Genomic DNA, 14471 nt, shown 5'->3' on the forward strand with positions numbered 1-14471 from the left:
GGGCCACACTCAGCATTAGTATCCTTCTCCCCACACCCCCGGCTATTTATAGCCTGAGCCACGCTGCAATCTGACAGTTCATAAATCAGTACTGCAGACTTTTACAAAGTTTAATATAAGCCCAGTGACCCAGCACGAAAGCCCATCCAAAATAAACTCTGCAAAGGGGATCCTGGACATCTCTCCACAAAGCAATACCGGGGCAGGTAATTCCTCTTTTATAAAAACATCACTACAGCAGCAGCATCCTTTGCACCTCAGAACAGATGCCCTCACCCCCAGCTGGTGTGGTAGCAACCAGAAACACCCTGGCTATTTTTCCTGCTGCAGGTTGGGGTTCTGAACAGGAAGATACTGAAGCCCAGCACGTGGTCAGGAAGTATCACACACACAGCTCTTCCCAGCCCTGACTGTACTGCTCTGTCCCCTCTCCAGGTTCCCTGCCAGAGCACCTGAACTGCTCCCAGCCCCTGCCACAACCTCCTCCACCCGGGACTCAAGTTTTTCAGAGAAGGGCTCATTTTCTTTCAAGAGGCTATACAGCCAGAGAATTAAAAAAACCCAACCTAATGCAAACAAAAAAAACCCCAATCGAACAAAAAAAAAAAAAAAAACAACCAAAAAACTAAACACCCAAACAAAACTAAAACCAACAACAAAATGAAAACAAAACAAAACCACAAAAACAAAACCTAAAACAACAACAACAAAACACAAACAACCAACAATAAAAACAAACAAAAAACAACAAAGCAGTAAAGCACCCCAAGCAGGCACATCTTCAGGGACCAGCATCCTGCCTCTCAACCTACTCTGAAGTAGAGACTCCCCCCAAACCTCCCTCGTTTAATATCCAGTCTACCAGAACTCTCCTAAGCCAGTTAAGCCCCCACACCTTCAAAATCAAGGGAGGAAGGAGCTTTCTGAAGCAGCCCGGCCCCACCTCATGGCTCTTCCCACCTCCCTCTGTCCCTGCGCTGATGCTTCGCCTGGGAGCGGGCAGAGCACCATAGCGGGGTGCACATGGATCGGCTATGACCCAAACCCCCTCACAGCTTTCTCCTTAACCCTCTCCTGGCTCCTCGCGCCTCCCGATGGCCACGGCCCCGGAGCGGGCACGGACCGCCCCTTCCTCCGCGTCGCGGCCGCCGCCGGGATCCGGGATCCGGGATCTCCGCCATGCCGGTGGGTGCGGGCCGGGGCCGCGGGCGGGGGGCTCCGGGGGCCGGCAGGGACATGGGGGGCCGGGGCGGCTCTGTGGGGACCGGGGACGTGGCGGGGCGGCGGGACAAGGAGGGCGCTGCCCGGTGCCGGGGCAGCCGCGGGGGTCCCGCAGCCCCCCGGGCTCCCCCAGTCCCCGAAACTCCCGCAGCCCCCAGAGGGGGAGCGGCGGTGGGACCCTCCTGCCCACCTCCCCCGCCCCATGCACCACTCCAGAGCGCGCAGGGCCTTCTTGGGGAATAAAAATGAAGAAAATGGCAACGACACTGAAAAAAAAAAAATCCCAGTGGGATCTTCTGTCCCGAGCTGCCTCCGCAGTGGATGATCCTAAGAGGGTTTTAGCCCTACAGGGGCGGGGGGGGCACACGTGGTTATGAATAGGTGGAAATATGGGTTGCAGGTAACAAATGATATGTGAATTTTAGGTACTAAATGAAATATAGGTGGCAGGTAACAACTGAAAAACGGCGTTGCTTTTCTTTTTTAAGGAAAGCAAAAAGCACGTGCAAGAGAAGGAAATTAGGACCCGTCTGGTGCCAAAGGTTGAAGGCAAATGATTAGTTACAGCCAAGCACGTTTGTGTTGACCCAGTGTCTCTCACAGGTAGCGAAGTTATGACTGGGGCCCCAGTGGAATGGAAGGATGAAAAAACATCACTAATGCTCCTTAAATTTCTATTTTGTTTATATTTTTATTATGCTGGGGAGCAGAGGCCTTGTAGACACAAGAAGAATAAGGGTGAGGAAGCAATGAAAACCTCGCAGACTAAGGACAGTGAGTAGTTGGAGGCAGGAGATTTGCTTCTCCTGGGCTCCCCTGGGCAAGTGGAGTGAATCCAGCAGAGGCCACAGAGATGGCAACCTGTGCTGACCCTGGAGGTAGCCAGACAGTCTCCAAAGTTCCCTCAGGATTATGCTGTGAGGGACAGCACAAGGACACCCTAAGGAGGAGTATCAAGAGCTCTCTGTTCCCTGTGGATCCCTTAGTGGCATGTGTGGACCTTTTGGCTGGGGAGGCTTTGAACCCACCTCCTCAAGGGAAAAGGCAAGTGTGGAGGACGAGAGTGTCCATGGTGTGTTGCCAGCTGTGCCCTCCCTGACCCCTCATCTGCCTCTTTTCAGAAACACGAGTTCTTTGTGGACATGACTTGCGAAGGCTGCTCCAAGGCGGTCACCCGTGTCCTGGACAGGCTGGGAGGTGAGTCAGTGCTGGGTGTGGTGTGGGACAGCCAGCTCTCTAGAGCAACACCAGCTCCAGAGCAGGATGGCAGTGCCCTGGGATCCTCTGTCTTGAAGAGGAATGCCATGGGTAAAAGCTGGAAGTTGGAAACTTCTGCCCGCTCTGCTCTGGGCCTGCTCCTTAGTCAGTAACTAGTCACTGGTTGGTTGCAGGTCTGTGTGACCCTTGGAGAAATGTCAAGGGAGGGAGGAGCTGCCGTGGCTGCAGGTGGCTCTGAATCACCAGGGCCTTACCCTGAACCCTCTGGGAACCCTGCTCAGGCTGCCAGAAGGAAGGGAGGTGGATGTCCTGCCTGGCATTGTTTCCAAGGAGGCCTGGGGTATCTGTGATGCTTCCCTAGATGTGTCATCAGCAAGTCACAGTGAAGAGCTGCTGAACAGAGTGTTTGGTGGTTGTCTGTACAGCCTGTTTTTAATACCACCTGGAAAATTATAACCCATGTCTCCTGTATGCTGGCATTTCCAAGAGAGAAAGATTTAGGCTGCACTCACTGTTTGTGAGGACTTGCTCCTCTCCAAGGGAGAACAGCTTTCAGTCACCAAGGCAAAGGCCTTGCAAGTTCTTCCAGACCCCATTACCAGCCTGTGGCAATCTCACCTTGTCCATGTGTGGTTGTCACCACCTCCATCACTCTTCAACATGCTGGGCAATATCAGCCTCATGTGATGTAGTGGCAGAGCTCTCAAAGCTGATACATACCGACAAGTTTTCTGAAAATAAGTGACTAGATAGAGACTTCCTGTCCATTTGTTTTCAATGGGCTGAGAAGGCTCACCCTTATTAGCCACTGGGAAATCCACGTGGGAAAATGCCTTTTCCTTCCTTCTACTTAGAGCTGTTAGGAACCCCCACCACTGAGGAAACCTGTCCTGACCCTGTCTTAACCGTGTCCATGCTAAACCACAGCACAGGCTGAGCTGGGTGGAGATTGTAGTGGTTGGTTTAAACTCAGTTTTATTTTGGTTACTGCATGAGTGCTTGTGTTGGTCCAAGGTGGGGTGAGCAGATTAAAGCAGTTGAGAAGCCGTGGTGCCCAGTGCACAGTTATAGCAGATCTGGCTCCCTTTGTGCCGTTGCTGGCAGGACACCATTTTCATTTTGCTGTCTGGTGGTGGTATCAGGGTTTGCTGGCAGGAGATAAATGTCCATTTGACTGATGGCCTGGGGAGCACAGATATGAAGCTGAGCTTTCCCTGTGTTCACACCATTTGGCTGCTTCTAGCTGTGCAAAACCTTCTTTCCTCATAGGTGTCCAGTTTGATATTGACCTGCCCAACAAGAAGGTGTTCATCGACTCGGAGCACAACGTTGACACCCTGTTGGAAACCCTGAAGAAGACTGGAAAGAACACTTCCTACCTCGGGGAGAAGTCTGCACAGTAGCCTTGCCTGGTGTGAGGAGGTTAGGCATATACCAGGTGTATCCAATGTGGAAGAGAGAAAGCTGAGCTTTTTCCAGCTCTCCCAGTTAAACAGGCTTCTTCCTGGGAAACACAAATGAAAAAAGACCTGCAGATCCAGCTTCAGCAAACCCCTCATACCAGAGAAGCAGCTGGACCACACACAGCCAGCACCATTTCTGTGTGGGACCCCCTTAGCTACGCTGCAAAGCCCATCTGTAGTGGAGAGGTAGAACGCAGCCTCTCTGCCATCTCCAGGTGAACCTGGAGTTTGCCAGAGCATATCATGCATGAAAACAAATCCCAAAGATGTTCAACAGCTGACCAGAGAGAGTGGTGGGCCTCAACAATAGCAGGGAGAGTGATGGGACACAAAGAGCCCTGTGGGTATGTGGTGTGGTGGGTTGGTGCTTAGCACAAGGACCTCCAACAGCTGATTCTCCTGATAACGCTGTTAATCCTCCACTAAACTCAGGGATGGAAAAACAGCAGCACCCTGGCACCCTCATGGATGTAAAATGTTGGGGTTTGAATAGCTCCCAGTGCACAAAGCCCCTGGCCAGCTGGACATCTGTCCCAGTGACAACCTGATTGTTGCAGCCTGTCGGTTTTCCCAGAGTTCCAGTGCTATGAGGACGTGTACAAAACTCTCCTGACTGTAAAATATTTTTGCAGACAAGGTTTAATTTCAGTGAAAGAGAATAAAGTGGGAGGAGGGGGGCTGCCCACTCACTGCATGTGCTGTTCTTTAGTGTGCAAGGTTATTAAATTGCATCTCTTAAGAGCTTGTTTCTGTCAGTGGAGCTTTCTGATCCAATGACATTTTTTAAATAGTCTGGTTGGATCATCACAAATACCCAGCACAGATGCGCTGAAACCAGTTCATGCTGATTTAATTCCCAGTCAGTAAATTAAATCAGGGATTTACACCAGCAGGAATTAAACTGATAAAAGAAAGAGTTGAGCTGGTAGTGATGTGTGTGCAATAGATCTGCATTGTTTTAATAGAGTGACTTGACAGATGTAAAATCTGCAGTTTGTTTCATTTGAGTAGGCTCTCAGTGCTTCATAGAAATTGTTTAAAATCATAGCTCTAATCAAATAACATCTCCACTTAGAGAGAAACATGCTCTGAATTGATTAGTGCCACAAATAGTTTTCAGCTTGTGGTATTGACTGCAAGGGGTTTTTTAACTTGCAGGGACTTGTGGATTATGTCTCAAGTGCCTGAAGAATTTAACTATTACAGGAAAGCCAGTCTCAAATAATGTGAATGTGTCCCTTTTCCTGGCCCAGTTTTCTCACCATTTTCCTTACATTACATAAAGGCAGCCAGGGAGTCGGTTTGGCTGACCAGCCTGGCAGAACTTTTGTTTTCCTGTTGCATTTTAACTGACTTGGAAGCTCTTTGACTTACCCAAGGATTGTAAGATCCAAAACAAAGGAGAGGGGTGGCTGAACAGCCCTTGCAAGTAGTTTGCTGCTAAATCACTTCAGCAGTTGGGGGAAAAAAACAGTACTTTAAATTTTACACACCACATTTCCCTCCGTAGAGAATATTTTTAGAGGCTAATCTTTAAAAGGAGGGAGGGAAGTTGCAAATCCTTGGCGTAGATCTCTGGTGGATGAATTTCTCTTGGCTTCTGACCGGCAGAGGGCATCTCTGTATAAGGTTGTCTCCTCTGGGCCTTGGTATTTTTCCCATTTATTTATTTATTTATTTGTGTATTTATTTATTTTGCAGGAACTCAAACATGGCTTCAGCAAAAAGATGGCTTAACTGTTTGCATGTCTCCCAGCTTGCTGTGTCATTTGACCTGTGCCAGATGTCAGAAAGCAGAAGGCTGGCAGGAGGAGACAGCTGCATCTTGGGCTTTAGAAATACAGAGGAGGAGGTTATGTTTTGTTTCTAGTCCCACAGTAAATCGAGGCGCTGCTTTTAACTTTCAGTGCATGTCTGTGTGTCTTGTGTGTCTTTGTACTGCTTTGAATGGTTTTCTGTAAAAGAGGTGGCTTTTAGGGATGGGAAACTACCCATTACATGCAAGACAGGTCTCCCAGGAAATTGCACCTGTCCTTAGAAGCTGACTGCAACCTCTGCCTGAGGGACATGTCTCAGGAGAACTGTGTTTGAATGTCACTTAGATGCTGAGGATCTGTGTCTTGGCAGTTGTTTTTTCCTCACAGAACAGACAAACTTTCCGTTTGGGATGCAAGTTCTGGGAAGAAGGGACTCTGGTAGCCCCTGTAAATCAAGGATAACCACGTGGCCTTTTGAGCTCAGTGGGGCCATGAGGCACAAAGTGTGCAGAAGAGTGCCTGAGCTGATGGGAAATACAGAAGGGATGGAGGAAGGAGAAGACCCCAACAAGCCCACAAAGATAATGTCACAATATTTTCCACAGGAAACAATATACCAGACACTGAGGCTGTGAGGCTGTTTTCAGACAAGGAAATGCTCAGTTTGCAATGCAAACAGGAAAGGGTGGCACTTGGAAAAGGAGCTTTCCTGTACCACAGACACCTTGGCTCTGCAGGACAACCCAGTGACCTGCTGAAAGAGGGATGTGTCAGCGGGATGAGCAGCTGGTGAGGTCTGTGGTGCATTGCCATACATGAATATGTCCTCCCAGCAGCAGGGAGACTTCTGGTTTCTTCACTTCTGGTTTCTTTTTTGGTTTTTTCCATTTTTTTTTCTTCACTTCTGGTTTCTTGACAAGGTTTCAGTCCAGCTCCAGCTCAACTATGAGAATCCATGAACTGCCTGTAGCTGCAGCACCAGTAAGATCTGGGCAAACCCAGAGGGATGGGCTTTGAAAGTTCTTTTGTTTCTTCTGCCTCAAAATTATCTTTGCATTCCCACCCCCCCTCCCCCTCTGCCCCATGGTGTTTCCAGCAGAAGATGTTTGCTTTTCTCACCCACCTCGCTGTGTTTGCAGCATTGCCCTTCTTGTGCTTCTGGGTGTCATTTTTTCACCCAGTGTTACCTTACCCCACTTTTCAAACCAAAATCTGATTTCAGTGGAAAAGTCTACAGCCTCCAAAGCCCAGTCCTTTATCCACAAAAGAAAAAGCTGCCGTGGTTATCCCAGGGCTGTCTTAAGCACCACTGGCTTTTTGGCGCTTTCTAATTACGTGATGACAGGCGGGGGATGGTTTTAGCCAAAGGAGCAGTTGTACTCAGTCGAACCACCCAGTAAATGAGAGAATTTCCAAAATAGCACCACAGGCTGCAGAAAGCAGAGAAGGGACTGGAGATCCCCCTCAGTGCCTGCAAATGGTCATCCCTGATGACTTGGAGAGTTAAATTGCTGAGAAATTTCAGGGTGGCAAAGAAGGGTTCAGTTTGCAACAATCTCAGGAATTCCACAGGCGTGTTGTGTCTGGGTGTTAAAACTGTTACAGGGAGGATTCATTACCAAAGGATGGGGATTTTCTAGTCTTACTGTGCTTTTAAATGTTTGCTGTAAGAAAATCCACCTCGGGCTTCCACCTTGTCTCGCCTGCCTGTTCCCAGCCCAGGCACGGCAGTGGCAGAGCTGGGACCTGGATGAGCACCATGACTGATGTTTGACTTGCAGGCAGGATTATACCCCCATGCTTCTGGGGTCAACATTACCAACACTGGCCTGACCAGCTGCTCTTTGAACTAAAGCTGTGCAGCTGAACCTGGAGGTTGCACTGGGCTGGGCGTTTGTAGCCATGAGCATCACCTGAAGTGAATGTGCTCTGAACTAAATGTGCTGCTCTTGAATCTCTTCAGTAAGGTCTGCAAGGCCCGGTCTGCCTTGTCCTGAGGCCACAGCTGAGCTGGGTGATGTGCAGAGCTCTCCCAATGCTGTACTGTGACAAACAGAGCAATGCCAAAGGCCCTGGCTGGTTCCCACTCCCCTGTGAATACATGCAGACTTCCTGTGTGACCACCACAGGCAGCTTTCCACACTGCAGTTTCCAAAACAGCAAAACACACAGGGACCTGACACACTCCCCTCCAAAACAGCAAAACACATGGGGTTCTGACAGACTCCCCCTCCAAAACAGCAAAACACATGGGCTTCTGACACACTCCCCCTCCAAGACTGTGGCAGCATAAATAGAAAAAAAAAAAAACACCAAACCAACCAAACAAAAAACAGGCTTAATTAAGGACTTCAAGAGCAGGAAATGTGCACACGTGTGCTTGCCAGAGCACAAATATTTTCTTTTGGAGCTGCTTTCTCCAAGGGTTCAGTAAGGTGATCAAGGCTGGGTTACAGAGCGAGGGTAGCAAACAGTTCCCAGCCCCTCCGGAAGGCAGCGGCCACAGGGCACTGCTGTTCTGCATCCTTCCCCATGCTCCAGCCTTTGGCTTTAGCCTCCCACAGTATATACTGAAGCTATTCAACCATTTGGCTAAAAGCAGATGGGGAGGGAGAGAAAACAAAGTCAGATGAGAGGGAGAAAGGCAGCTTTTGTGCTGCCTCTGTTTGCAAAAGACAGCCCAAGCCCCTTTTGGACTGAGGTTTAATTTACTGGACTCTGGAGAGCTGAGATTCACAGCCCCACAGCTGCTACAGGTGGTGGCACGTTGGGGCAGTGATAGGGAGTGGGTGTGGAGCCAGCTCTCATGGGTGAGCAGCTCCCTCAGAGGGGCTGTGGGACACGCAGGACACAATGCAGGGTCCCCAGCTGCTCTGGGGAGAGCAGATCTCCTCTGTGACTCTTCTGCTACATGGACCTGTCCCAGGTCACCTGGAAGGGACAAGGGAAACAGGTCTGTGTAGACAGGAGCCTTCAGCCTGGCCCTTCCTGCTATTGTCCCTCTGCTCATCATGTCTGTTCCTGAGCACCTTCCGAAAGACTGCTGGGTGCTACACAGCTGGGTTCACGTTTCCTGTTCCCCAGTCCAGACCAGTGGGTTGCTGTGCTGTCACTGGGAGAGAGATGCTGCAGCATTTCAGACTTCCCCACAGTTCCCAGATGGTATGAAATTCCCCGGCTAGGAGCATCTCTTTCAGCCCGAGACCTGCTCACCCGTTTTCAACAGATGGATGAGATAACGTTAAAACAACAAACACAGCTCATTCCCTTGCAAATGAAAGGAGATGCTGGAATAGAGCAGGAATCCACTGTGCCCAAGTACCCTCCTGCCCCATTTCAGATGGACCAAGTCCCCCCACTCCAAAGCTCCTGCTGGGCTGTGGGCAGAGCTTGGCCCGCAGAAGTCAGTGTCAGCAGGGTGCACAATGCCCAGCAATCACAACAGGGGCCGCAGGCTTAATCTGTTTTGCACAGCTTCAAAAAACCCAGCCCACACAGCTATTGTCAGGGTGATCCCACCGATTGCATCAGAAGTCTGCATGGGACACGGGGCTGTCTCCAGGGCTCAGTGGGGGTTGCCTGGGGCATTGTGGGGAGCAGCCCTGGTGTCCCGGGGCTGTCCCGGGCTCTGCAGACAAACCACAGCACAGGTTTGTGCTGTGCTGCTCCACAAACAGAGCCTAAGGTCCTTTGGCTTTTGCCTTGCTTCTGGGTCTCCACTGAGCTGGGGAGGGTTGGTTATTATTATTATTATATATTATCCCCACAAAGGCATGGGACAAAGGCAAAGGGTCTTTCTTTGGTGGACAAAATCCTCATACCAGTATTTGCATATATATTTCTCTTTATTTTTTCCTTCCCCTGCATCTGTCCAGTGCTACATGCTTGTGCCCTCCCAGGAGCAGCCAGCAAAGCAGGCAGCTTGGTGGGCATGATCCAATTTCCAGGGCAACTGGGACGGGACTGAGTCCAGAGTGTCCTCGACTTACAGTGCTGCTCTTATTTTTCCACGGTTTCCTCTCCATTTGCTTTCTTAATTCAGCCTGTCTTTTGCCAGGGAAGAGGCCAAAAAAGGAGACATGTGGCACATCCAGAGTCCTCCCTGCTGGCTTTACAACTGCTGGGGGATTTCTAGCTTTCCAGTTTCAGGAGCAGACCTCCAAGCTTGCCTTGCCCTGAGGTCAAAATATGTCAAAGTACGGTCAAAGCAAGAGCACAGGAAGGCAGGAGGCCAGTTGTGACTCTAAAGGCTCTGCTGTGCTGATCTGTTGTCTCAGCAAGAGTCCTTCTGAGGAAGACAGGGACATGTATCCCCAGGTATGGATCATCATCCTTTGCCACTAGTCCTGGTCACCTCCACTATGAGCACTATGAACCTGCTGAAGCTACAAGTGCTGGTGTGTCCAGAGAAAAACCAGAAAGGTGGGATCTCATTTCAGCTCAAGTGTCTCCAGAAATCATCTCAGCTTCCTTCCTGCCAGCCCTTCCTGCCATCCACTTGCTTTCCTTCTCCCTGGCAGAGCCAGTCTCTCCACAGCTCTTCTGAACAGGGTCTCAGCATGCCAGTGGAATGGTGGGGCTCAGCTGCACCCTAGGCATTAGCAAGAAGCCAACAAACCTTCCCCGTGAGCCACTCAGAGATCCAGTGAACAGCAGGAGCTGCGCTTGGGATCAGTGCTGAAGGCAAACGGAGCTGGGCATGAACTGCTTTTTGCCATGGAAAACAATAGACCCAACCCAATGCAAGAGGGTTTTAAAATTCATCCCTAGAGTGGGATAACACTGAAAACCTCCAGCTGTTATTTCCAGATTTGCAAACCCCACAGAGAAGCTGCCAATTCCTGCCAGAGAAGCAAACTTGCTTGTGTGTCTGCACAAAACTGAAAGCCAGGCATTGCTCCCCAGGCCTGGCATTGTCCCTCTGCCCCCTCTGTCCTGGCCCTGCAGCTCACGGGGAGCAGGGGGGAAAGTGTCCCTGTCCCAAGGGAAATGGGCCCTCCCAGGTTTGCAGGACAGAGCTTGCTCCTGGCCTAGGGGTGAGTGGCTGGAGCCATGAGTGGTCAGCCTGGGACCACCCTCCAGGTGAGACCTCAGGCACAGGCAGGAGCCAAGCTCTCTCAGCAGCTGCCCAGATGCCTTCACTGTTCACAGCTTCATCAGCCTCTGTGTGCATTGGAGAAGGGAATAGATGAACATTCCGACAGCAGGTTTGGTGTGAGCTACCTGGATCCAGGCGGGTGACCATCAATTATCCCAAAGCATAGTGAGGTCTCCCTCCTGTTTTGCAGCTGAGTATCTCCAGAGGGGCCCAGACAATTCCCTGCACCATCCAACTCATCAGGAAAGCTGGTATTTCCCTCATTTCCCAGTTCCTCCCTTTCCCCCCTGAGTGAACAACAGAATATTTTGAACATTCATGCCATTAAAAATCCATTCCATTAATCCCGATAATAAATCCTGGGCGATCTTGCTCCCTGGGGTAGCATGGGCAGGCTAGCATGGGAGAGAGGATGTGATGGGTACCTTTGTGCACATGTGAAATTAAGGGATTGGGGGGGTGACATCACTTCTGTAATTTTCTGTTTAGCCTTTGTAGATTCCTGATACAATTAATGTTCATTAACAGTCTTAGCATCACACAGCAATAAGTCCAGGTCCCTCAGAGCTCCAATTTCAGGGAAGAATTTTTTCTCTGTGTTTTTCCCATGAAAGAGAATCTTAAAAGAGAGTTTTCCAAATCTGATTTTTTTTAAAATGTGATTCTCATCCCCCCCCATCTCCTTAAACAGCTGCCCATAACATATTCAGGGCATACAGCACGGGGAAACACTGCTAATTTTAGTAGCAGGTCCCGAGGGAGGGACCCAGCTCTGGGCCAGGCACAGGATGGAAAGTCACAGCGTTCGCTCAGGGCCCCACATGACCTCACTATTTTGGGGCTGCCCACGTCCCACCTTGCCCCAAGCCCACAGACATGGTGCAGCATCAGCCCTGAGCCTTCCCACAGCCCAGCTATTCCTGCCCACAGCATCTCTCCTGCCCACAGTGACAGCTCCTGCCAAACCCCGGGCAAACGGGATGGGTTTTGAAGGGAAGTAAACAGGCTTCAGGGCTAAACTGAGATCCCCAGAACTCATCACGCTGAAGCAATGATGGATGAGGTATTTTCTGCCCACATACGTCCGCTGTATTTTCAACCAGCTAAAAGGGGTTGCCCTCTGATCAGTGAAATTCCATCAAGCTCCACACAGATGATGCAAGTGATTCCCCCACCGACTGGCCCTTGCAAGGAACAGAATATTTATGTGTGGCCATAAAGATATGAATTAGCCAGGGTAAGAAGATTTTGAGGAACTTGAACTCCACAGAGTACAATCCAAGCTGGGCAGGGAAGTTTAGAGGGTCTCAAAAGTGAACTCAGAGATGATTTGGAGGGAGCCAGGAAGCAGAGATGGTGAGGAGGTCAGTGCTTTCACTTGGTGTCAGCCTGGAGTGGTCATGTTTGTAAATCACAGAATCATGAGATGCTAAAATCCCAGAGCACTGTCAGCACTGCCCCTACCAGCCCAACCCACCCTGTCCCAACAGCTCTTCACGTGGCTGCTGCACAGCAGGGACAGCTCAGGTTCCTAAGACATCCTGCCCAAAGTCTTGCCATCAAAAAATATTTCCTACTGTCTCCCCTATATCTTCTTTTCCAGTTTCTAAGGCTGCCTGTGACTGGCTGTTGTGGTGTAACCCCAGTTGGCAACTAAGCATCACACAGCCTCTCACTTTTTCCTCTGTACAGGGTCTTTCCAAATGCATCTTGCCAAAATCAATCCCATTTTGTCTCCTTTAAGGGACACCCTGTTTATGGAGCCTCCTGCATCTGGCAGCCTGGCTCATTCGTCTGGTACATCTCAAGCCAGGGCTTGTTCTGAAGTGAGCTCAGCTCAAGCAGAAAGTGTCAGAGTAAGAGATAGAAAAATGTGGATTCTCAGGGTGGATACGTGCTGGCTCAGCCGGCAGCGAGGCACCCTGGCACCCCCCAGGCACCCCAGGCATCCCAGCCACCCCCACACTGCCCTGCCCGCTGAGCTGGATGCGGCCACAGCTCCAGCATGGCCCAATTCCTGTCCAGAGATGCTGCAACAGTTCATCCATGAGCAGTGCTAGAGGGAATGTGGCCACTTGGGATGCCTCTGTCCTGTGTGAAGCCGCCTTTCCTGGCTTATGTCACAGCAGGACACCGGGGCTGTGCAGCTGGCAGGGAATGGGATGGAGCTGGGAACATTGAGCCCTACACAGACTGAATTACTGCGGGGTGGGGCTGGCCAGGAGGGGGGATATTTTGATAGGGTTTTGCCAGCAGTGAGGGTTAATAGGAGGACAGTAAAGTCCTGTTCTTCAGCCTCCACAGGGAACTGCTAAACTTTCCAGACTTTAACGTACAGCCAAGCTTCCTTGTCACCAGTGAGCCTTGCCCTCCCCAAGTCCATCGTTCCCTCCTCCTCTTTGCCTCCATCAATGCACAAACCTGGAGCAAAAGCAGCCCTCACTCAAAGTTCTCACTGCTGGGCTCCTGGGGACAGCGAGTTATGCTGAGGTCACCAAACCCTGCTGCCTGCTTTGCCTCAGCCGCAATCCCAATCCATGACAGCTCTGCCTCATCACTTCTTGGCCCTCCTGAACACTCACCAGCCTCCCCACTGCATCACATTACCAAGGGGGAGCCTTCTAATGGGCTCCCAGCAAACCACCAAGGGACTCCCAGCATAGACATGGCTCAGGAAAAACACTGCTTTCAAAGCCAAGATATAAGGTTATGGGGCTGATTAAATTAAGAATGGTCTAATTATCAGTGGTTATAGAGTAAGTAGCCAGCTCATCTGAGAATCAAGCTTCCCTTAGAGGATCTCACACTCATGACCCAAAAAATCAATTGCAGCTGGCTCCAGAGAGCCTTGTGAACCCTGGGATTTGCCTTTCTGATCTTTTCCTCACTCGTGATTATTGCTGCTGCTTTCCAGATGGCATTTGGATGTTCTGGAGCTGGCACAGCTTCACCTGGGTTCTCCCATCAAGGCTGCCTTTTAGGCTATGTTTCTCTGTGAAAAAGAGCTGCCACTGCAGCCCAGGAGCTTCTCTCTCCCCACATGTCCCAGGGGCTCGAAAGTGGATTCCTGTTTATTTCCTCAAGCAGTTTTATTCATATCCTTCAAAAGGTGCCAAACCGCATCTGTCAGGCCCAAGAGGACTCAAAAGTGCATCGTAGGTAAACACCAGGAGCAAGGTGGGACTGCCTGGAGTTCACAGCTGGAAGTTTTATTGCACCTTCTGCAAGTCACAGGCACATCTCTGGCACGAGTTCTCAAGCAAAAGCAGAGTCAGGCACACAACATCCCTGTGTTCAGGACTGATAGAGAACAGCCCCCAGCAGCGAGGAAGAATCCTTTCAGGACAGGCAATGAGTTTCTTTGGATACTGTAGGCGTTGAACTGGGGCCAAGCTCAGCCAGGCTGGATGTGCCCAGACTGTGCATGGGAGCTTCAAATGGGTGAGGATCTGTCCTGTCTGCTGGTGCCTGGTGTGATGACTCCAGGCAGGGCTATGGGGACTCTGCCACGGGGACATAGTGGGGGGCTCCAGCCAGAGGGGTCAATATCTACCACCCATGCTGGGTGTAGCTGGGGACAGACACAGCTCTGATGTTCAGATCTGATGGCCATGAGCAGCACAGAGGGCAGTGTAGGGCCAGCTTCAGTACACAGAGCTCCCTACTTGCACCACAGCAGAGGATGGGGATGGATTTTTCCCCCTATGTTTCTTT

General features: G+C 50.5%; 1 protein-coding gene across 3 annotated transcripts; it reads left to right on the forward strand.

The window, feature by feature from the left end:
* The first annotated feature begins 1013 nt into the window (after positions 1–1013).
* On the forward strand, positions 1014–5808 carry ATOX1 (antioxidant 1 copper chaperone). Of its 3 annotated transcripts, none has more exons than XM_064672000.1 (4): positions 1014–1185; positions 2343–2418; positions 3709–3861; positions 5604–5808. In XM_064672000.1, exons 1-3 carry the CDS (start codon positions 1180–1182, stop codon positions 3840–3842), a joined length of 216 nt encoding a protein of 71 aa, XP_064528070.1. In that variant the 5' UTR covers positions 1014–1179; the 3' UTR covers positions 3843–3861; positions 5604–5808. The 3 variants fall into 3 exon arrangements, with proteins under 3 accessions (XP_064528070.1, XP_064528069.1, XP_064528068.1); XM_064671999.1 differs by lacking the exons at positions 1014–1185; positions 5604–5808 and adding exons at positions 1709–1824; positions 1932–2265 and having other exon boundaries at positions 3709–4641; XM_064671998.1 differs by lacking the exon at positions 1014–1185 and adding an exon at positions 1936–2265.
* Positions 5809–14471: the final 8663 nt, after the last annotated feature.

This window comes from Pseudopipra pipra, chromosome 15 (assembly GCF_036250125.1).
Source record: "Pseudopipra pipra isolate bDixPip1 chromosome 15, bDixPip1.hap1, whole genome shotgun sequence".
Taxonomy (NCBI): Eukaryota; Metazoa; Chordata; class Aves; order Passeriformes; family Pipridae; genus Pseudopipra; species Pseudopipra pipra.